Below are 21,689 nucleotides of genomic sequence, written 5' to 3'. Positions count from 1 at the left end.
TCTTAAAGTGTTCAGCCCTGTTCAGGAAAAGACTGTCACCATTCAAATGGAATATGCAATACCTGCATGTGGGATTTGTTGGTATGGTCATTCATTAGGCTTGCCGTAGAGACTACTAAGTGGTATAGATATTGGTCACTCTTATATAATAAGTTACTCTAAGTTTTACACGAGCTGTTCAATGCTTGAAGTAGTTTGTTGGGTAGAGATGTTTGATGTTTCAGTCAAGACAGGCTCCGTAGCCCCTCTGGGGGATTGTGGAGATTTTGTGCCATTGTGGTTTGGAAGCGCACCATGACATTGCTGTTAAATGTTGCTTTGTTACTCAGTTTCTGGACAGGACTTGAGAATAAGGGCATGCTGTGCTCAACTCATGTTCAGTTATACCATGTGATGAGATGTTGGAAGTCCTATGATGTCCTAAAATATGGCCAGCCCGGGAGGGAAACACTTTGATCCTGGAGGCTTAAGCCCTGGGAATGGAAGGGAGAGCAGAAAGGGTCAGCAGGACCTGATCATCCATTTCACAATGTACTTTCCTCCTTGCTGTTGAGGGCACGCAACAAGGTCACTGATTTGCTTGGTGAACTGAGCTATGGGTTAGGCTCTGGCAGGCTGGATTTGACTTTCAGGGTGTGTTGGATATCCTGGAGAAGGCAGTTTATCTAGCCATTCCTGCCAGTAGCTTGTTGACTGTAATACCTTATTGAAATACAAAGATAAAACATTGCTATAGTCACTGGTTAACATGCACACCTGCTTATGTGTACCTGTTACACTATTATTACGCTGGAAGAACTATTAGGATATAGTTGTTATACTGAGCTTCTGCTCTTAGGTATGAGAGCTGGCAAAAGATCATGTTAACACTTGAGGCAATTCTTCAAAGAGGTTTATGAAGTGTTTTGAGGGTTTATTATTGGGGGAGTAGAAGAATCCTCTTTGTGTTTATCTGCATGTGTTACTTTCTTAATGAGCTAGTAATTTTTTTTTCAGTGAAAAAGTTGAGATGATTCCAACACAAGATGTAAGAGACTGGGAATGTATTCCTGTCTAGCTTGAAGAGGTTGAAAAGTAACTTTATCTAGAATAATGTTGACAAATATTTGTTTTCTGGGAAGAACAAGAAGATAATGACATGAATTTCATCAGACAAACATATATGAAGTAGCTTTGAATCTTAAGATCTCTTCAGTTTGGAAAACAGGGAGCTGATACAGCTTTTGATGAAATTTAGTGTAAATGTGTGTTAAGGAGGGTAGCCCATGCTTTCTTTACACTCTATGTGCAGGTAATTAATTAGAGGTAATCAACTTCGGATGGCTTGAAGTTTAACACAAGTATTTGTTTGAATAGGAAAATACTTCAGTCGGTTCCTAAATGAAACATGCTTTAAGAAGTCACTTTTTTTCATGTTATGTCTACCTACTTGTGCAGTACTACTCTGAAAGTAGTACTCAGCTCCATGGAGATCCCGATTTAACAGCGACTGGTCTATTTGGCAGTGATTAGCAGGTGAAACCAACACCTCCCTTAAGAGACCGGTAGAAGTGATAAGCCCATCATGTTTGGGGTCTGGGAGTACAGGTTAAGTAATACAGCTTTGAGCTTTTCTTTCCTCTTTTGAGGTAAGACAATGAAAGCAAACTCTCAGCATGGAATAATCGCCGACTGCTGCACCGCAGTCAGCGTGGTTTTATCACTTCATTAAAAAACCCAAACAAGCAACAAAGGTACTTGACGTTCTTTTAAAAATACATCCTCAATTTCCATTTTGAAAGCAGGAAAATTCTTTTGCCCTCATCCATTAACACTTGTTTTAGTGTTCCCAGTGCATGTTTTTTCTGATGGTCAAAGACTTTCGCCTGGCAAAGTGGCCACGCTGACTGGCTTGTTAAGCCACGTCCAGACAGGCGTGGGACTGCCTGAAAACTCTCGGAGGGATTACCTGATAATGGCCTGTCACCTCTGATGCTTTGTTCATGATACATGGCACTGCCTGAAAACTCTCGGAGGTACGACCTGATAATGGCCTGTCACCTCTGATGCTTTGTTCGTGATAGCCTGCAGAGGAATAAATGCAGGTTCTAGCATGAAAGTTGTTTTGTCCTGCAGATGACAGGCGTGTCTTCCTGCGCTTCATTGATTTAATTCTGCCCAGTCATTCTCCGACTGGTTTTGAGAACTGCAGCTTTGTCTGTTCCCAACTATTTGATCTAATAGGCTGTGATGAGGGTTTGGTACTTGATTCATAAACACTTTCTTCGAAGTAGTATTTAGTCTTCTCCCCAAGCAGAGTACAGTATGTAAAACAAAGGGTGAGTGTGTAGCTGCATCTTTCTTCTCACCTTCACTCTGCCCATGGGAGGTCCACTTTACCCTGGTAGCCATCGGTGGCCGCACGAAGCAGGTAAGGCATGCGGTAGCCCACTCGATCTGGGTGTCAGCCTGGGGACTGGAAAAATCCTTCCTTCCCCAAACACCTCTACGCTTCACAATAACATCTTTGAAACTTTCTCTTTCGCCTTGTAGTTCTGGTAAATATCCCCGCATCCCCACCCAAATCCTGATTAATGGATTAAGTAAAGTGAGGGGCAGATCAGCAGTACTGTTAAACCGTTCCCCTGCTGTTCTCTGGCAGTCTTTCCATATGTCTTAACAGAGCATCTGATTCTCTGTTTATTTTTTCTCCATTGTTCAGTTTGCTGTTGGTTGTTGGTTGGTTTCTTTTTTTTTTTTTTTTTTAATTATGCATCCAGGCATATTAGAAAATAAAAAAGATTGCTCCTCAATACAGGCCCCTAGTATGATATCAAACTGTTCAAAGTTATTGCTTTCTCCCATTTTTTCAATTAAAAATTTGTCTGGCTTAGTAAATCCATGCCAAAAAAAAGTGAGATACAAAACTGTTCCTGAAAGACATATCGGGAGCTCTTGAAAATCAGTTTGGTCCTAAGCTGTAATAGGAAACTTTACAAAAAGCTGAAGCTATTCAGAAGGATCTGAAAAGTGTACTTAATGTAAAATCATGGCTTCTGTCAGAATCTGAAATAAATAATAAAAGCCACACAGCAGGTGGAAGTAGCTTCTGAAGTACAAATGCCCTGGGTGGAACAGGTACAGAGACAAGGTAGCGGATGGACCTGAAAATAATTGAAAATAACCACCTTTGCTTAGAGTTAAATTCTCAGTGAATCAAGCTGACTTAGCTGTGAGACAGGAGGGGGCAGGTAACTACTGGTAGCTGGCATAAGGTCACTGAACACTCTCTAAAGAGGATGCTATACAACAGTTTTCAGCCTCTCTCAATTTAGAGACCCCTTCAGAGCGAACTTGGCTCAGATCTGCAGCTCCTGCGTGGTTACAAGAGGCTGACTGGTCTAACGGACTGAAAGAATTGAGGAACGGATCAGAGCTGAGACAGTCCTGTGCATCTCGTGCAAATGACAGAATAAGGAACGGGCTATATTTCTTTTGGGTTTTAGCTTTGGAGAATTGAAGAAGAGCAAACAGGTTTAGTAAGGCTGAGGTAAGCTGTTCTAACACTTCTAGGATGTGGTTTTGTATAAAATCCGTCATGTATTTGGGTTACACCTTCAGTTGTTACTATTGAATAGGATGTACTTCCAGAAATAATGGTAATATAAGAACTAATATTTGCTTTATGAAAGAGGTATGTTTACATGTATCCTTCCCAGGAACTTTACTTTGGGTGGCTCTGTACAGAGAATCAAAACAAATCGCAAATTGTAAACCTGTAAACAAAATTTATATAAACACAGCTTCCCCAATACATGCAATTCCTGCTTAAATATGGGGCAAATAAGTTCCATCATCTTAAATTTAGGGTGGGTATTTGCTACTAGTTTTCATTTATGGTAAGTGCTAACTAAGCTGAATTGTATTTGTGATTACACTTGAAGGTCTCGGTGATCCATATCTTGCAGGAGAGCTATTGCTTTTTTTCATCATGTCATAGTAGATCTCTTGGTAGAGATCCATTAAGGGATCTGATTATATAGCATCTGCTTCCTCATCTGATAAAACCTGAGAATTAATTTTGGTTTTAAGGTTTTATACATTCGTGATTCAGAGCAATTCCCATGTCAGGGGGCTTTAATGTGGAAGGACTAATTCAAATCTCAAGCGAGTGAGAAGAGGTAACAGCAAGGCAGGAGGGAAAGCATCCACTGAGCATCATAGTGATTCACAGAGAATTCTTCTTCCTGTAGGAATAATAAACTGTCTCACATCGTGACTGAGATGCACATGGTATTGCAGTGTCTTCTTAGCAATGTTTGCATAAACCTTGTTTCTAAGTGTTGCCCATCCCTGAAGGAAGGGTTCCAGCGTGATTAGTGATGTGCAATCGCATCTTTTGAATCAGACAATAAATGCTGTTCTAAAGTAAAAAGACCTATATGGTGAAGCACTCAAATGTTGCAGAAATATTGTAGCCTTCTGATTTTGCTTTAGCAATAGCAGCATATGTTTAAAGAAACTTTCTGTACTAAGAGCGAAGATGTTTCGTGGCAGAAACACTTGTGACTTTCATCTGGTTTGATCAGGGTTCATTTAACTTCTTTTTAGCAGCTTAATGGGGCTGCTTAAGTGAGACGCTGCACTTCTGGCAGGAGTCTGTCTCAAGATGACAGCAAACCCTACCTGAAGGAGAGTCAGCCCAGTAACCCAGCTACCCTCTGAAGGGCCTGCCTTCATTAGCTATGCACAAAGGCTAGTGTGAGGAGGCTGACTAATTACGTTAGCTAGTTGTGATAAATCTGGGCATATGACCCAATTTCTGATGGGCTGGAGAAATTGTAGCGCTCTGTTATGAGATAATCCATAACAAAATTGCTTTTTTTCCTATTAAAAAGTTCTCCAGAGTTGGTGAGTTGACTTGAAACTGTTTCAGCTTTGTGATTTGATAAGGAGCAAGCATGTGGTTCTGACCATTATAGATCTTCAGTCAAATCTGTTGGTATTAAAGATACAAGGCAATCATGAAAGGTGTGAAGAAAGTGTACTTGAAATGGAAGTTTAATTTCTTGCCCTCCCTTGAGAAATCCTAGGATTCTTTGAACCTATTCTACTCCCAGGTGGCTAGGGGCTCTTTCAGAACTGAATTATGCATGTGTGGACAGCTAACGCATTGGTACTAATAACTGTGTGCTCACAGCGCCCTAGTTACTCTCCAAATCAAAGGAAAAGATTCTGAATAAAGTTGTAACATGACTGGAATGATCAAGGTAGTAATTTACAAAGGTGATGTTGAAATAATGTTGTTAGTGGTATTGTATGATGCATAGGCACTTGCTTTTATAAAGTATTGTATGAGGATTCAGCCTGCAGATTTTGAATACAAGGGGTCATTAATGTGTGACACCTAGCTTGTCTAAACAGCAAAGCCATTGTCCTCTTTTCAAGTTTAAATTTCAGGTGCATCATTTAGTAAACACAGTAATATGGATATCAAAATATGGATTTATTTTTTTTTCCACACTTAAAAAGGGTGAACAAAATATATGAATTACTTTTTTAGGAGAATTGCTGAAGTTTGGATTGCTATCTTGAGACTATAAACCTGCAATAAGTGGCAATGATGTCAAGGGTTCCCACTCCACCTCCTCCTGGGGAGATGTCCTGTGGACCTGTGGCTGAAAGCTGGTGTTACACACAGGTAATCTACATAAATTCCAATGGCTTCATTTTCTAGTAATAATTTAAAAAAAAATCCTAGACTTATTGAGTTGTGCTGACCGTCTAACTAGTTCTTATCGTTAATGTTTGATATGTAAGTTAAATTTTATTGAAATTGTCTACATCTTTTGTTCAGGTTAAAGTAGTAAAATTTTCCTACATGTGGACCATTAATAACTTCAGTTTTTGCCGAGAAGAAATGGGTGAAGTCTTAAAGAGTTCTACCTTTTCATCAGGGCCAAATGACAAAATGAAGTGGTAAGGTCTTTATTCTAGCAACTGCTTTGGGTTTGTGGTGGTTTTTTTTCCACTTGCAAAAGTTGCAAAGTTAAATTTCAAATAAATACTAAAACTCTATTGTCTCTTGAAATTTTACTATAGGTACGTATTTGTTTTAATTTCAAAATTTCAACGGTCACAAGGGGAACATTTGTTTCACTATCATTGTATCTTATAAAAATATTTCTGAATTTATTCTGGGTACAATTTAAAAATGTAAGATTTCTGTTTCTTTCAGGTGCCTGAGAGTGAATCCAAAGGGATTAGATGATGAAAGCAAAGACTACCTGTCATTATATTTACTTTTAGTCAGTTGTCCAAAAAGTGAAGTCAGAGCAAAATTCAAATTTTCCCTGCTGAATGCTAAAAGAGAAGAAACAAAAGCAATGGGTAAGGGATTCTTAATGTATTGCATGTGGAATTGTAAGAACATTCCAAAGAAAATCAGAGTTGTAGGTTTTTTTCAGTTGAGAACAGAATTTAATACTGAGATAAACTTTAAAAATACCTTTTTTAATATCCTTTTAGAAACTTAATTAAAAATCTTATTCGTGTTTCACACATTTCTGATCACTGAGCTATGTTAATTCTATCCCGAGCGGTATAAATTGCAGCGCATTACTAACTGCTGTCGCTCCAGATTCTTGTAACTTAGGTTTTCTAGCAGATTATTCTTGCTTCCTGTTAGTAGGGGTGCATTTGCTTGATTCTAGGTACAGTGGAAGTAAGTGTTTGATTTCCATAGTTAATTAGGATAAACATGCATGGCTGTTTTTTCAGACACTGCTTTACAATGTTTTGGTCTATTTCATCTGATTTACATTGTAATCAGTTTAAAAACATGAGCCATGTACCCAAGGAATTAGAAGACTTTGAAATAATTGGTGATTTGATTTTAATTGCCTTCTTGATATGAAAAATGCGTGGCGCTGAGTTTCAAAGTTATAAGCACAACCTTCATTGGAAACACTTTTTGAGAAAGCTGGAATTCTCATGAAAATGTGTAATTTAATGCTGGTCTGCACTGAGTTTGTGCTGTTGCTAGGCCTGTGTATGAAGAATCTGTCTACTTTTCTTCCCTTCTCCTGCTCCAGGGCTTAAGAGATCTTGCAGGGTCTGTTCTGTTGCAAGTTCTGAATTTCTTGAAAAAAATCTATAGGTTTCCAGTACTCATACCCAAAGTTCATGCTGTTTTCTCCTTATGTAACTCTGCCCACTTGTAATCTTTAAAGTAAATGCACAAAACTGAGTTCAAATCTAAAAATTAAATGTTTGGACTTTTTAGAAGGAAAGTAAATGTATCTATTTCACTCTATCATCTTTCACTGATGGAGCTGGTTGCTTCAATCCCTGCAAGCCTCCTGGTTCTGGAGCTTCTATGAACAAAGCTACAGTTTTGTACATTTGGTGGATCATAGCTTTTGGCTTGAGACAGTCTTCCAGTCCAGTAGTGAATCGCTGTGTGTAATTAAATGAAACTGCAGTGTGTGATACACCATCAAAAAATATTTTGAGATAATTAGAATAGAATCACAGAATTGTTGAGGTTCTAAGGGACCTCTGACGGTTGCCTAGTCCAAACCTGCTCCTGAAAGCCAGGTCAGCTAAGAGCAGTTTGCTTGGGACCCGTCATGCTTTGAATATCTCCAAGGACAGAGATTCCACAACTTATCTGGGCAACCAGTTCTAGTGTTTCACTAGATGCTGCTGGTCACTTTTTGCCTTAGGCGCTCATTGCTGGCTCTTGTGCATTTGTTGTCCACCGGGACAATTTGTTGACCCCAATCGCCAGTCTCATATTTCTTCCTGATCGGTAGGTTTGTAGGAGACACTGCTCACATTGGCCTGCCCTGTAATCCTGACCCATAAACTCTCAGCTGGCTCGTCATCCATCGTGAGGCAGAGCTCCGCGCATTCCTGTGGTTCTCGCGTAAAGGGCAGCTCCCTTGCCTCACCTTCCTGGCCTGGCCTTCCTACAGAGCCGGTACCCGTCCTCTGCAGCGCTCCGGTTGCGTGAGCTATCCCACCATGTCTCTGTGAGGCCAAGCAGATCATAGCCCTGCAACTGCACACACCTTGAATTCCTCCTCTTTCTTCCCCATCCTGTGTACATGAGTTTACAGGCGCTTCAGAGAGGGACTCAGTTGTACTGATTTTCCAGAAAATGTATGAGAGCTTTCTTTATAATGCTGTCTTAAGTGAGGGACACGCAAGGTAAGATGGAAGGATTTTGAGCATCTGAAGATTATGTGCCAAGTGGTACTTCAAATGCCAATAATCACAGGGTGCTAAAACCCCCAAATCCTGTGAGTAGATGTGTCTTCATTTTCTGCAGTAGCTATCCCGTATTTGGCAGTACAGGAATTATAAACATTTTTTCATTTTGGAAAATTACCAACAGAAATCTTATTTCTTGGACTTTCCAGCCATTTACCATCTGCTTCTGGAGATGCTCTGTTTTTATTTATACAGTATAATGATGCCTGACTGTAGATGTCCTTTGTAAATTGATAATTCATGCATAGACTGCTGCTTCAAGTGATGAAGCTGTGTATAAAATAGGTAACGAACTAACATTTTAACTTTATTAGAAAGAAAAAAATACATTTACACTTTTATGCTGCTTTACTTTTGTAGTTTTGTATACTTAAATTGCTACTGATCATTTAATTTCAGAGGGTTAACACTGTTGTCAGCAAGAACCAGTAAAAGCTACCAAATTAACTGTAGTGTAGAGAAGTCGCTTTCCTGATGTCTTTATTTTGGACATGGTAGAAGAATGCTGTCTATATGCATGTATATATAAAATGAGCAAATCTAATGGCTTAAAAAAAAACCCCTCATAGCTATGGGTAAAAGGTAAATACAAGTAATAGCTTTTTATCACCAAATAAATAGTTTGTTACTTGAAAGCTTTTATTTCTGTTTTGCTTTTTTAATGCTTTTACTGTATTTCAAAATAATTTCAACCTGTGAAACAAGATTTATCATTTCAGGAAGAAGTCAAAACAGATTGTTATGACAACTGCAGAAGTGTTGTCAGAATGCATTTGTGATGACAAATTCATTGTAATGGTACTTCCCTGTGAATAGTTTCTGTTTTGACACATTAGTGCTCTTAAACATTAACTGAAAAGCTCCTCTCTTGCTGGTTGGTGACTAAGATAACATCTAACGAGATGATATGGTTTGAATTGCAAATTGTGCTCTACTAAGTTCTATCAAGTGTTTTATGAAATAACACTATCACAGCATTAAAAAATGTTTTAATCAGTTGTGGGTTTCCTAAAGATGTGGCACATACAATCCAAATGTGTTAAATTGGTTAATTTTTGGATTAACACTTAGGCTTAATATAGAATTTTTAGGTGTTGTTATTTCTTAATATTTTTATTTAACTTGATTTATTTGTACATAACTTTTTTTTATCAGAAAGCCAAAGAGCATATCGATTTGTGCAAGGCAAAGACTGGGGTTTTAAGAAATTTATCCGAAGAGATTTTTTACTAGATGAAGCTAATGGTCTTCTACCAGATGACAAGCTGACGTTATTTTGTGAGGTGGGTATGTTTTTTTTAAGCGATAAGCTTTTAAAATAAAATGTTTTCTGCTCTAATAAATAGAGGTTTATGTTGATTTAAAAAGTAATATGCTATAAAACTTGTCTTCTGTAAACTGTAAATATGGTAAGATGCACATTTACTTGCTCTGTCTGCATTGTATTTTGGTTTTGGATTCACATCTCGTGAAGTGTAGAATAAGTCCGAATGGATCACTTCTAAACTGTTGGTTCTTCATGAATCTGCCAGGATTATATTCGACTATAGAACTATTTATGCAAAAGGCTGCTGATATATGCTGTCTATAGAATTAGTATTTTACTGAGGTCACTTTTTTTTTTTTAAAGAAGTTGTATTTGGAATTATAGGATTGTCTTTCACTGGATAAGCAAAAGGAAATGTCTGCATGCTGGTTTGCATTATACAAAAAATCAACTCATGGTCAGAATCTATATACCTGTAATATTGTAACTGATGGCTTTAACCAATGAACAGGTCTTTGAAGTAAACGAAACACTCTATTTTCATAGTCATTGTTACATTTTGTTTTTTGAACAAGTGCAAGTATCCTGTAGAAGGACTGCTTAATACTGAGAATTAATATTGAGAACTGTGGTATAAATTTAACTTCATGTTGTATTATGGGTCACTTTTTTAATATCAGTTATGTTGGTAACCTAAATTGTCATATTAAAATTCAGTAAAATGCTTACTCAATGTTAAAAATAGAAACTAGAGAAAGTTGCAATGTAAGTACAGTGTATGTTAAATATACATTGGCCAGTTATCTTTGCTGCCATAAAGTGATTAGTGGCTTAGGAGGATGATAGATGCTCTAACTGCTAATAAGTTTGCTTTGATCTGTGTATTTACAGGAAATGTGTAAAATTGTCTTGGCAAGATTACAATTTAATTATATGTCATTATGCTGTGTAGGAAGAATAATTGAAATGTGGCCCCTGAGACTAGATGTTGCAAATATAGCGCATCTTATTTTCACTTAGACAAGTTAAATTAGCTGCATGATAAATTTGTTATGAATACAATTATTTGGGTGATAAAAGCAGATGTAACAAGTGTTTTATGGTTCTGTAAAGATACTTTTGAGTGTTTTCTCATTTTAAGTTTTCCTGGTAATGAATACTTTGATGTAAATGAACAGCTGTTAAAAATAGTGTTTGGCTTTGGAAATAGGTCACTATCTAATTTTAGAGAGAAAGTTTGTTTAAAAAAAAAAAAATTGAACAAATACTGAATTTTCCAGAGAGAAATATTGTCACTTAAATATTGATGCTAACCTTTAAATATGACTGTTTCCCTACAAAACTTCTTAATGTTTTAATGTGAGTGGCTTTTGTGAAGTGTTTGACCTCCCCTGATTATAAATGCAGAAGGAAGTACAACATTTAGTTGCGCACAGTGAGCATGTTAAAATAACTTCCAGCTTGTTTCAGGCTAAAGCAAAAAAAAAAAAAAAAATTAAATATTTTTAAAAATTTGATTATTTGGATGTGTTCTTCTAGCTGTTCAGCTGTCATTAGAAGTAACAGTTGTTTGAATGACCTGTTTCTATAGAGGTCTCAAGTTTTTGTCATTTTAAAACTTAACTGTAAGTTCTAATTTTGCTGTTTGCCTTCCTGCTTGTATCCTAGTTGGAAGACTGATTTAGCACTTCTTAAAACTATGTTGCACTTCAATTGGTAAAACTTGCCAGATCTAGCAGGTATTTAGTAAAGGTCACCAGCCAGCTGTGCTGGTTGGCTCTTCTTTACTCCCTGTTGGGCTGCAGAAGGATTATTTGGTCTTCCTTGGCAGCAGAGATATTCCTTCTTCTTGCCAAGTGTTCTTAAAATCAGTTGGATATGTCATTGGATTGGAAACTCTGAAGGGTTATTAGGTTAAGTACTTTGCAAAGTCTAGCGTTGCTGCTGACAAGTGACCTGTTGATTCACTACAACTTCATTATTTTATTTTTCTGAGCAAACTGATCTCTCTGTCACTTAGTTCTTGATTTCCATGTCATCTGAAATTACTGAAATATTGCAAGTTTTTTCATTTGCTAATTGAATAGTAAATTCTCCACAGGGATGTTTTTCCTAGTGAGTGCTTTCACAGCTCTCTTACCTGGTTTACACTGAGAGAGCAGTCACTTACTATTAGACCACAACAGATTTAAAACCAGGAAAACGAAATACATTATCCATATTAACTGTCATCGCACAGAGAACTTGTTCAAGTCCTAGTTTATACATTTTTATATACCCTTACACGTGAGGGTATGTAATGCAAGTGACCTGTGCTGTGCAAAAGCTGTATGTTGGGGAGCTTCCGAAGAAGTAAGGTAAATCAGAATTTGTGAAGTACCTGGAAATCCTGGCTAGATGGTTGCGACTCTTCAAGATAGGTTGTTTGTTAGTTCTAGCATCTCCTCATCATCCTGCAGTTAAGTGAAGAAATACCTTCACTCTGCTGAGTGATTTTTATGAACACAACTCTAAGGTGCCTGAAGTAAGCATTTATTATCAGGTGTTGAGATAATCATAGAACAGTCATTTTTAGCCAAAGATGAGTTTTCAGTAGTTATGTGGGATTGGCTTGATTGGATTTCAGCTTGATTTAAAGAAACTTAAAAAAGAGAATGCACTTGATTTTAAGCCTATCATCTGGACAAGTGAGATATGAAATATCAGACCCCTGTAAGTGTTTGTATTTAGGGTCTCTAGGAGTTGTTACAACCTATAGACAATACATGCCAGGCCATTCAGATGTAGGAGAGTTGAATTAAAACTTTGCTTGGGTTATATCTTAAAAGAGTGGGTCATAGCGAATTGTTGTGTTGCACAAATATCAACATAAATTAGAAACCACTCTAAAATAGCGGAAGCTTGGAACATCAGAGATCAGTTTAAGTGGACTCAAACAATGTGGAGATGACACTGTCTGTAGCTAACGAGAGGATGCTATGTGGACAACTTGGATCGTGAACTTTAAGTTGGGTCAAGTCTCTGGAGAAGCAGAACTCTGACAACCGAAGACTAGCGTTGCTAAGCTAAAACTCCGTTTGTGTGTATGTATATCTCCTGAAATCAGTCTGTGTGTATGAGAACTGTAAAATAGAGTATACAATAGCTCTATGGATATTTCAGTGTTGTGAATGTATAGTTGTACTGTGAAAGTGGAATTTTGCAGTGCTTTGGGGTATTTTTTTTCCTTTTGAAAGGTGGAAGAATATAAAGGAATTTCTTATAATCACAAGAGGGTATGGGATGAAACAGGGAATTAGGCAATGATTCAAATCCCCAAGCTGCTGTCTTAATTGGATCATCCCCCTCCTCTGATCTGGAGTCTGGTTGGCAGTGCTCTCGCTTTCTGTGAAGCTTAGCTGTACTATTTTTGCTGTATGCCAGATTTATTCCAGATGCTGTGCCTCTGGAAATCAAACAAAGCACTGATCTTAACAGTTTCAGCGTTTTCTCTTAATATATTAATCCTAATTTTCTGTATTTGGGAGAGGCAGCAATCAAGATCTTGTAGTATGACTCTCTTTGTGAAGGTTTTATTCTCAGGCGTGTGCTCTCAGATGACAGAAGTAAAACCTGAAAAAATGTGAAAGACTTAAACGTAGGGAATAACGGCAATATGTTAACTTCAGATACATGTATTTCACTGTTTTCTTAATGAGTTCTGTACAGAAATTACATCCTGTGAGCATACATTTCATTACTGAAGTTACTTACCTACTACATTTTATACTTTATTGAAATATATTTCTAAAATAATGGCTTTTAATCTTGTTTGGAAGACAATCACTCATGATTCCTGCCTCAGCTGGACACAGTAAAATGAAATAATGAAGGAGCTGTGTTACTTGCATTTAGTTTGCATTATTGCATTGCAGGTTAAGTATAGATTTACTGTAATTAAATTAGGAATATCATACTATTAAAGACTTTGATGGATTATTCTTATGAAACTTTTCTATGACCTTGTGATCCTGATGATCTGTTTAGAAGTATGTATTTTACTTAGACATATGGAGAGTATTGAACTGTTAATTTAGCTCTGAAGTAGCATTAACATTTTTTAATCCCACTGGCATCTCAAGAACCATATCTGTCCTTGACTTATTTACTTTGGCATTTCTGTCAGGTGGCATGTGGTATTATGCTTTCTTTTTGTTTCGGTTGGATAAATACACAATGTTAGAGTCTCTAAGTAAAGCCTTACTTATGTTTCTTAAAAGCAAACTATAAAGCATTGGTTTATGGTTCCGGCCTAATGCCAGAAACACCACTGTTTTTTTGCTTTGCTTTGGAATTGCTGAAATTGCAATACCTATTGCTAGAATTTCATTATTATTGGCATTCAGTTATGAAGGAGTTGTCTTGCTGTGATTTTCTGTTAGGTAAGCGTGGTCCAAGACTCGGTAAATATATCAGGACAGTCTAATACAAACACTTTGAAGGTACCTGAATGTCGACTAGCAGAAGATTTAGGGAATCTCTGGGAAACAACAAGATTTACAGATTGCAGTTTTTATGTAGGAGGACAAGAATTCAAAGCTCATAAATCTGTCCTTGCAGGTACTTTCTACTTTTGTATTGCTATTATTTTGTTAAAAAAATTGCTAAAAGTTTAAAATTTGATTATATTTATTTAATGTTACTTTTCTTGCTACAGCGCGATCTCCAGTTTTTAATGCAATGTTTGAACATGAAATGGAAGAAAGCAAAAAGGTGAGCCTTACTGAAAAGTTTACATGTAAATATTTTACATTGTGAAAAAGGGGAAAGTTGCAGAAAACGAAGTGTTGCAAATTGAGGAAGATGAGGACTACTCCTGAACACTTTCCCAGTGAATTCTGCAGGAGTTTCTTTGTGCAGGGCAGATAGGGCCAACTGTGGAGAGGTGTCTGGAGGATTTGTGCTTTCAAGTACTTCTATCTGCCATAGATTGGTGTGTGGTTTTTGTTGTGTTTTTGTTTTTTTTTTTTTTTTTTAACATGAGCTACTGGTGCAGTTGGCCTAGTAACCTCTGCCCCTTTTTGCTTTAGTTTATACCCTCACATGAGCCCATTGACTTGACTAAGGTTTTGCTATACTGTATTAAAACGTTTTATAGGGTGGCTAAGACACAAAGAAACAACAGGTGAATTATGACTCAAATTAAGCCCTGAGGCAGTGAAGCACTCCTTTTCATTCACAGTTTCTGCAGGCACTTGACCTGTATAAGTGTTTTGGATGGATAGTTACTTAATCAGCACAGAGAGCTGCTTCTGCTTTTATGCACTTGATATCTCCCACGGTGAGGAGTTGTTCGTGTCTTTCATGAAGAAGAATATCTAAAATGGGTTGGTTATAGGCAGACTCCATGAAAAGACAAGGAACTGATCAGCTTACTAAAGGATTGTAATAGATGATCATCGCTTAGTCTTGAAGGCTACAGTGATGCCACTTATGTGAACAAATGCTTCAGATGAACATAGTGCTGTAGTAGAATTGAGTTTCACAAACGTGGCTTTTTTTTTTTCCCTGCACTCTCCAGTCTGCAAACTTTCACAGGTAGAATTGGAATATTGGAAGCATTTTATTGGTATTTCTGGACCGAAAGAAACCCATAAAAGTCCCAGCTGCAGTATTGTGCCAGGGGCCTTTGCCTTCATGTTAGTAGTATATCTCCAGTGCAGCCCGACTCCTAAATACTGGATGTGGTTCAGTGGATAGGAAACCAGAACATGTACATATCGTGTTGATAGTTTGTGGTTTTTATACTCCATTTAAAAGTATGGTGCTTGATTCTACATCTTTGACATAATTTCCTACTTTGTTAATTGCTTATACGGGGTACTACTAGTGGATGGAGTCGAGCATGCAATACCACAGATTAGTTAGGAAGGCCTTTAGCTACGTGATGTCAATGAGATGTGCTTCTTTGTTTGCTTTTGACTGAATTTAAGTCGAGCCAAAAATGCTCACTTTGTTCTGTTTGCTGCTCTGACTTCTGATATTCCAAGCACATAATTGTCAGGTTGGAAACTCAGCAGCACTTTTAAATATTCCTGAAACTGTGCCTTGATTTTTGTGTACAGCAGTGCAATATAATCCAGAGTTAGACATTCCTAGAAAAAAGTTGCAATTACTTTTTGTTGCCTAAGCTTTTCCAATGATTTCTACCTGACTGTAAGAGCTACTGATTTTGATTTCTTTCTGCTTAATCTTGTTGAATGTTAACTTAAATTTGTAAGGCTTTTGTATGAAGGATGGCAAATGAAAACTTACAGCATGCATGCAGATAATATTTGACATGTTCACTTTAATGTTGTAGCTAAATTCCAGAGGCTTTTATTGATTCTTCTTCTTTACTAGAATCGTGTAGAAATAAATGATGTAGATCCTGAAGTTTTTAAAGAAATGATGAGATTCATTTACACAGGAAAAGCTCCAAACCTTGAAAAAATGGCTGACAACTTATTGGCAGCTGCAGACAAAGTAAGTAATTGACTACTAAGTTCTCAAACCTGATATTTGCTTGTGGAATGTTCTTCTACAAAGAGAATACCTTATTCCAGATTGATATATATTTTGATTTTTCTTTTAAGTTTGAGAAACAGATCTCATCAGAAATGGATAAAGGTGGGAAAGAATAGACTTTTTTTAGCACTAGAAAGCTGATAAATCTTTCTTGACCAGAAGTGTTTCAGATATTAAGTATATTTACTATCCAAAGTTTTTTAGAAATTGGGGACCATTAATATGATTTGGAAAATCAGTCTTGAATAAAATATATCCTATGTTTTTGTATTCTTGAAGAGGATTTATACAAGTCTTTGAGTTAACTGTGCTCCCTAAAGTACTGCTACTTCAGAACTTTCATCTCTTTGTCTTCCCTATAAATGTAACCTTTCATATCTTCTGTATTGGGATCTTGTCTATTCTTTAAATTGTTGCTCTGTGAAATACTTTTTCTACTATGATTTTTGAGATGAGGGGACTTACAACAGTACAGCAATTAAGGTGAGATTATTCCCTTTCATATCATAATTCACAGTTGTCTAACTTCCTAAAAACTTGACCCGATACCTTATTTTTTCTTCTCTGCTTTACAGCTTGACTTGAAATTTTAGTTAGCTATCCTCAGAGGAGACACAGTTGTCTTTCCCGGAGGAGGCATAAGTAGTTTAGAATCTAGAAAATATCCACTTCAGTATGTGTAATCTGAAACTTATTCACTCTCAGCTGAGAGTATTGCAATTTCTTAAACTACCTTTGCAATTTCTGAGTTGGTTGTGCAATCATATCCGTAAAACATTAGTGGTGAAAACTGCCTGTTCTCATAATGAATCCTAATATAAATCATATAAGATAATATAAATCATCCCAGTAGTTAATTTCAAGAAACAATTATAATTTTTTTCCTGGCAACTTAATGTGTTCTATTTTTTTCCAAGATCTCTTGACCTGGTACTGCCCTGGCTTTGGTGACTTACCACTCATTCTTTTCACTTCTCATTGCCAGCATCTCATGTTCCAAAACTGATGATGTTTTGTCAAGTTTCAGTACACCCAAGCGGGGAGGTGAAATGGTGTTATTTTATGAATGCTGGTCTTATTTAGGGCATAATTGATAAATGTAGAGAATATTATAAGGTACAGTTGTATGATTGTCTGCAATAGCATGAAATAAAAATGGTGAGCTAGGAGGTCCATATAGCTTTTTGTAACAGTTAAAAACTGCTAGAAACTTTCTGATATTCTTTCTGAATGTGAAATAATCTGAAAATGAGTGTTTTGCATATTACCAAAGGCATTACACTGCTGTATTACCTCGTAGGTACAGATTTCTTATAATTGATACTTATTTATTCTAAATAGAGGTATCCTGAGGAGTAGTATAGTAATAAAAAGGAAGTAAAAATGCGTCAATCTCAAAACACAGAAGTTAGGCCAAGGCCACTAATTTCACTTTTCAGTGGCATTTCTTTGTTGAATAGAGCAGTTGCTAATACAAATTTATGAGTGGCAAGTTGAATATATGACACTTATACGTCTAAAATTCTTTTCAAACTTGATAACTGTATCTGAAGGGTGCTAAACTAAATGGAATGGGTAAGATCTCAGTAGAAATGTGTACAGCTGAATGAAACCTGTTCAGACTGTGACATCCTTCAAGAAAGCAGCTCAGTTTATTCATGCAAAATGTAATATGGGAATGTAATTATTTTGCATCCATTTTCTGGTAGGCTGCATCAAAGATATGGAAGAAATTAAGAAATTCGGAGATGGGGGTGGGAGTAAACCTGGAACAAGCTAGTTTCAAACAGGCCAATGTATTTTATCTTGAACGCTTTCATGAAACTTTCCATTGTATAATTTCTTGCCCCTCTCTTTGAGATATAAACCTGTCTAATGACAATTTCGATAACGAGCCTGTGTCTGTTGCTTTTCCTCCCTTACCAACTCAAGCAAAAAGAAAACTTCTAAATGGGTTATTTTTGTTGTTTTAATAAAAGTCCTCCCAGTAAAGCATTCGATCAGTTTGTGTCAAACCTAATGCATGTCTTGCCATTTGAGGACTCTGCAGTGCAGCATAGTGAATTTTTGAAGAACCTGTTTGGAAGCGGTTTGATCTTAAGCTTAGGAGGCACCAAGCATTTTCATGACTGGAACTGTCTTAAACTGTAGAGATAACTGTAGAAGGAATGAGTTTGAAGAATGATTAGTGTAGTTTTTTCTTTTGTCAGTATGCACTGGAACGGCTGAAGGTCATGTGTGAGGAAGCACTCTGTAGTAACCTCTCGGTAGAAAATGTTGCTGACATTCTTATCCTCGCAGATTTGCACAGCGCTGAACAGTTAAAAGCACAAGCAATAGACTTTATTAACAGGCAAGTAATATTTCTGAGACTCTAAACATATTTGTATTTATGCTTTGTGTACCTTTTCAACATTAGCACAGTTCTCTCTTACAGGTGCAGTGTTCTTAGACAACTTGGGTGTAAAGATGGGAAAAACTGGAATAGCAAGTAAGTTTCCCTGCCTCATGATGTTCTGTACAAACACTGCTAAATAGACTGCAGATCTTAAGAACTATTGCTTCATTTCCACACTGCCGAGGCCAGTCACTGACTGTAAGTAAAGCAGGATTCAGCAGGTGCTACCCCAGTTATGATTGTGACTTCCCCTTTCAATGATAGGGAGAGTTAACTGCCCTCTGATTTGAGATCTAACAGCAGTTCGCTTTCATTCTTCTCCTAGGGACGTATCAGTGCTGTGAGATGGTGGCAGCAGCCACCACAAGAGAAAAGAAACCATTCTCTTGACTAACCAGGTTTGTGCCTGGAGGAGTGGCAACCCCAGTGTGGTTTTAAGGCTTGCTGAGGTCAATCTGAGCCTGCAGTGTTGCCTGAGCCTGCAGGATTTCCAAAGAAAGGAGAGCAGTTGCTCTTTTTGCCTTCGGCAACATGTTTGTGCACCTTCCCACATGGCAGCACTGGTATTGTCGAGGTCACACAACTAGTCAGTCAGGTCCCTCTGATCTGGCTGACTCTGTAAGTGCTCATGCCTACACTGGAAGTAGACTGAGAAAATGTGTCTCAGACTTTAGGACCGAGTGCAGCATATACTTAGAGCAGCTCAAGTGAATGATGGAATAGAAGATAGCCAGCTTCAGAATGGCTTCAGTGGTAGACTGAAACAGTAAAAGAACAGCAGAGCACTTATTTCTTACCATCAGCATCTCCAGAGAAGTTAAAAGCTGCATTGTACCAGTTACTTTAAAACACTCTTAATTTCAGTGTTTCTCCTTTTTAAAAATAAAAAAAAAAAGTCTTCACAGGCCTAACACTTGAGCATGATGTGGAGAAGGAAGGGGGTGGTAGAAGGGAAATAGTAAAGTACCAGTAGGAAAACGAACCAAGATGTCAGAATGCATAACAATGTAAACTAGTTGATGTGTTCCTTCTCAAGTGATTTGGAACTTACTGAGCTGACTTCTGTCTTGAAAAATTGCTAGTAAAGATGCTGGTCATCTTTGCTTCAGCTAAAGCATCTGCAGTGAATCGGGGAAATAATGTGAGAAGGCCTGGCTGAATTTATTGACTCTGGGCACCAGGGAGTCTAAACTTTGGTATTGTTTCTCAAGGTACTTACCTTTACCGACTTGCAGCAGAAGATTTAAAGGATTGCATTACAAATCTGCGAAAGGTTTTTGAGAGATCCTATAGTGTAGAGGTCAGCTGCTAACTTTATGCTTAACAGTGTTCCTGAAACAGTATGAGGGTCTTTTGAAAATGCAAGGCAATGGAAAACTGGGATTGACGCATAAGCTGTGGGTTCCAAATTACAAATTTATCCTGCGTCAATGTGGCATGCATCCCAACCGGTGTACTACTCTTCATGTGCAGAGTGAATTTTATGGTTTTGTTTTATATTATTTCACAGAAAATAAATATATACATCGAGTAAATACTTTGGTTTTAATCTCCTGGATGTCAATGTGATACTTGCTGAAATCTGTTGTTGCTTCTGTATTAGTTAAAAATCAACAGTGGCCATTGAAAGCCATTCTGAATGTAGTCCATGGTCTTGTATTGAAGGATTGAATGTTCTCAAGTGTGCTCCACTGGTACTCAAACTGCGAGCTGCCGGTGAAGGGTTCTGCAGTCAGCTAGCTAATCTGTCTTCATGGCTTTTTCTAATATATGAACTACATCGCTTTTGCTGCAGTTTCAGCTGATTCATCTTGTCATCCTTCTCTCCCCAAATTGAGCATGCCCTTCTGTGTAATGAGATTATCATGTCTTCCCTTCCTTTTTTTCTCTACACTAGACCTCATGTTCCTCTGGTTTTCCTCTTATTTGTATTGTTTTTCCTGAGCAATTTCAAGGCAGTTATCTTAACACGGTGCCCAGTATTGGATGCAGTTCTCTAGCTGAGGTCTTGCAGATACTAAGTAGAGCAGAATAAGTACCCTATGTCCTACATGTGATGATATTAATATACCCAAATTGCAGTTTGCTACTACTTTCCAATGGCATCCTTATTGGCATTCGTGAAGTGTGTTGTCTCATAATGCTCAACTGCTCTTCTGCAGTAGTTCTGCCTTGCCTGCTCTTCTCCACTGTGCGTTTGTGCATTTGGTTTGTAAAATTGTGTGACTATTCTTAATACTTCTGTTTTCAGCCAAGCAACAGACATAATGGAAACAGCAGGCTGGAAGTCCATGATCCACTCCCACCCTCACTTAGTAGCAGAGGCCTTTCGCGCACTAGCATCTGCACAGTGTCCACAGTTTGGCATTCCACGCAAACGGCTAAAACAGTCATGAAATCTTCCATGAACTTTAGAGAAATTGAATTGACTGTACTCCTCCATGTCCAGAGGTGTTTTCACAAACCATAACAAGAGTTTTTGTTATCCTTGTCCACAGAACAGAAGCTGAAAAAGCCTATTGTTTGCTTTTCAGATGGATAATTTATGGTTTAATCCTCAGCTTTAAATTAGACTGATTAATTCACTGAAAGGCCTTAAATTATCTTCAATGACTCTCTAGTCCATATAGTCTAATGTATCTTGATTTTTTTATTATTATTTCTTAATGTGCCTTGTCTTTTTGACTAGGCTCTGCAGGATTGCACTAGCTCCATAATGCAGTAAAGTTGATAACTGAAGATTAATTTTTTGAAAGGGATCTTCCATTATTTTCAGAAGAAAAAAAAATGCTTATAGTTTGGTCCTGTGCTAACTGGAAGGTTTTAACTTGCCTCTCATTGAAAGCGCTTGAACCAGAGGCACACAATGTACCCTAGACAAGGGTAAATATAGCAGGAGCCTGTTTACCTTCAGCGAATGCCTACAGGCTATTTATGGCAATATTCTGCTTTGAACATAATTTATTTTTCATTGTGGGGGCAAATATGCAATGGTTTGGCCCAGAAATGTATTTTCATTACAGTTTGTAATGCTTACCGTGTGTGTGTGTGTCAAAGCTGTCCAAATGGTGAAAAGAAACACAGAAAAACCTCTTGCTTGTGTTTCTTTACGGTCCATCGTTAGTTTACATTTAATGCAGAACTGAACGAGAGATGAAGAGTTCAATGTGAAAACAGAATAGTATTGTATATGGAAAAAATATATCCAACATGTATGCTTAC

At 37.5% G+C, this 21,689-nt stretch overlaps 1 protein-coding gene across 1 annotated transcript in view; it reads left to right on the top strand.

Moving 5' to 3' along the window:
• Positions 1-20,997, top strand: part of SPOPL (speckle type BTB/POZ protein like) — a 32,929-nt gene extending 11,932 nt beyond the window's left edge. The window contains exons 2-11 of the mRNA XM_082483277.1: positions 5,543-5,680; positions 5,837-5,958; positions 6,218-6,369; positions 9,412-9,539; positions 13,945-14,122; positions 14,220-14,275; positions 15,905-16,027; positions 18,280-18,422; positions 18,507-18,560; positions 20,719-20,997. Coding sequence (XP_082339403.1) covers positions 5,600-5,680; positions 5,837-5,958; positions 6,218-6,369; positions 9,412-9,539; positions 13,945-14,122; positions 14,220-14,275; positions 15,905-16,027; positions 18,280-18,422; positions 18,507-18,560; positions 20,719-20,863 — 1,182 coding nt within the window. The 5' untranslated portion in view covers positions 5,543-5,599 and the 3' untranslated portion in view covers positions 20,864-20,997. The remainder of the gene's footprint in view (positions 1-5,542; positions 5,681-5,836; positions 5,959-6,217; positions 6,370-9,411; positions 9,540-13,944; positions 14,123-14,219; positions 14,276-15,904; positions 16,028-18,279; positions 18,423-18,506; positions 18,561-20,718) is intronic.
• Positions 20,998-21,689: the final 692 nt, after the last annotated feature.

The sequence above is a fragment of the Vanellus vanellus genome (genome assembly GCF_965231255.1).
Source record: "Vanellus vanellus genome assembly, chromosome: 5".
Taxonomy (NCBI): Eukaryota; Metazoa; Chordata; class Aves; order Charadriiformes; family Charadriidae; genus Vanellus; species Vanellus vanellus.
This window is presented reverse-complemented; position numbering and strand designations above follow the sequence as displayed.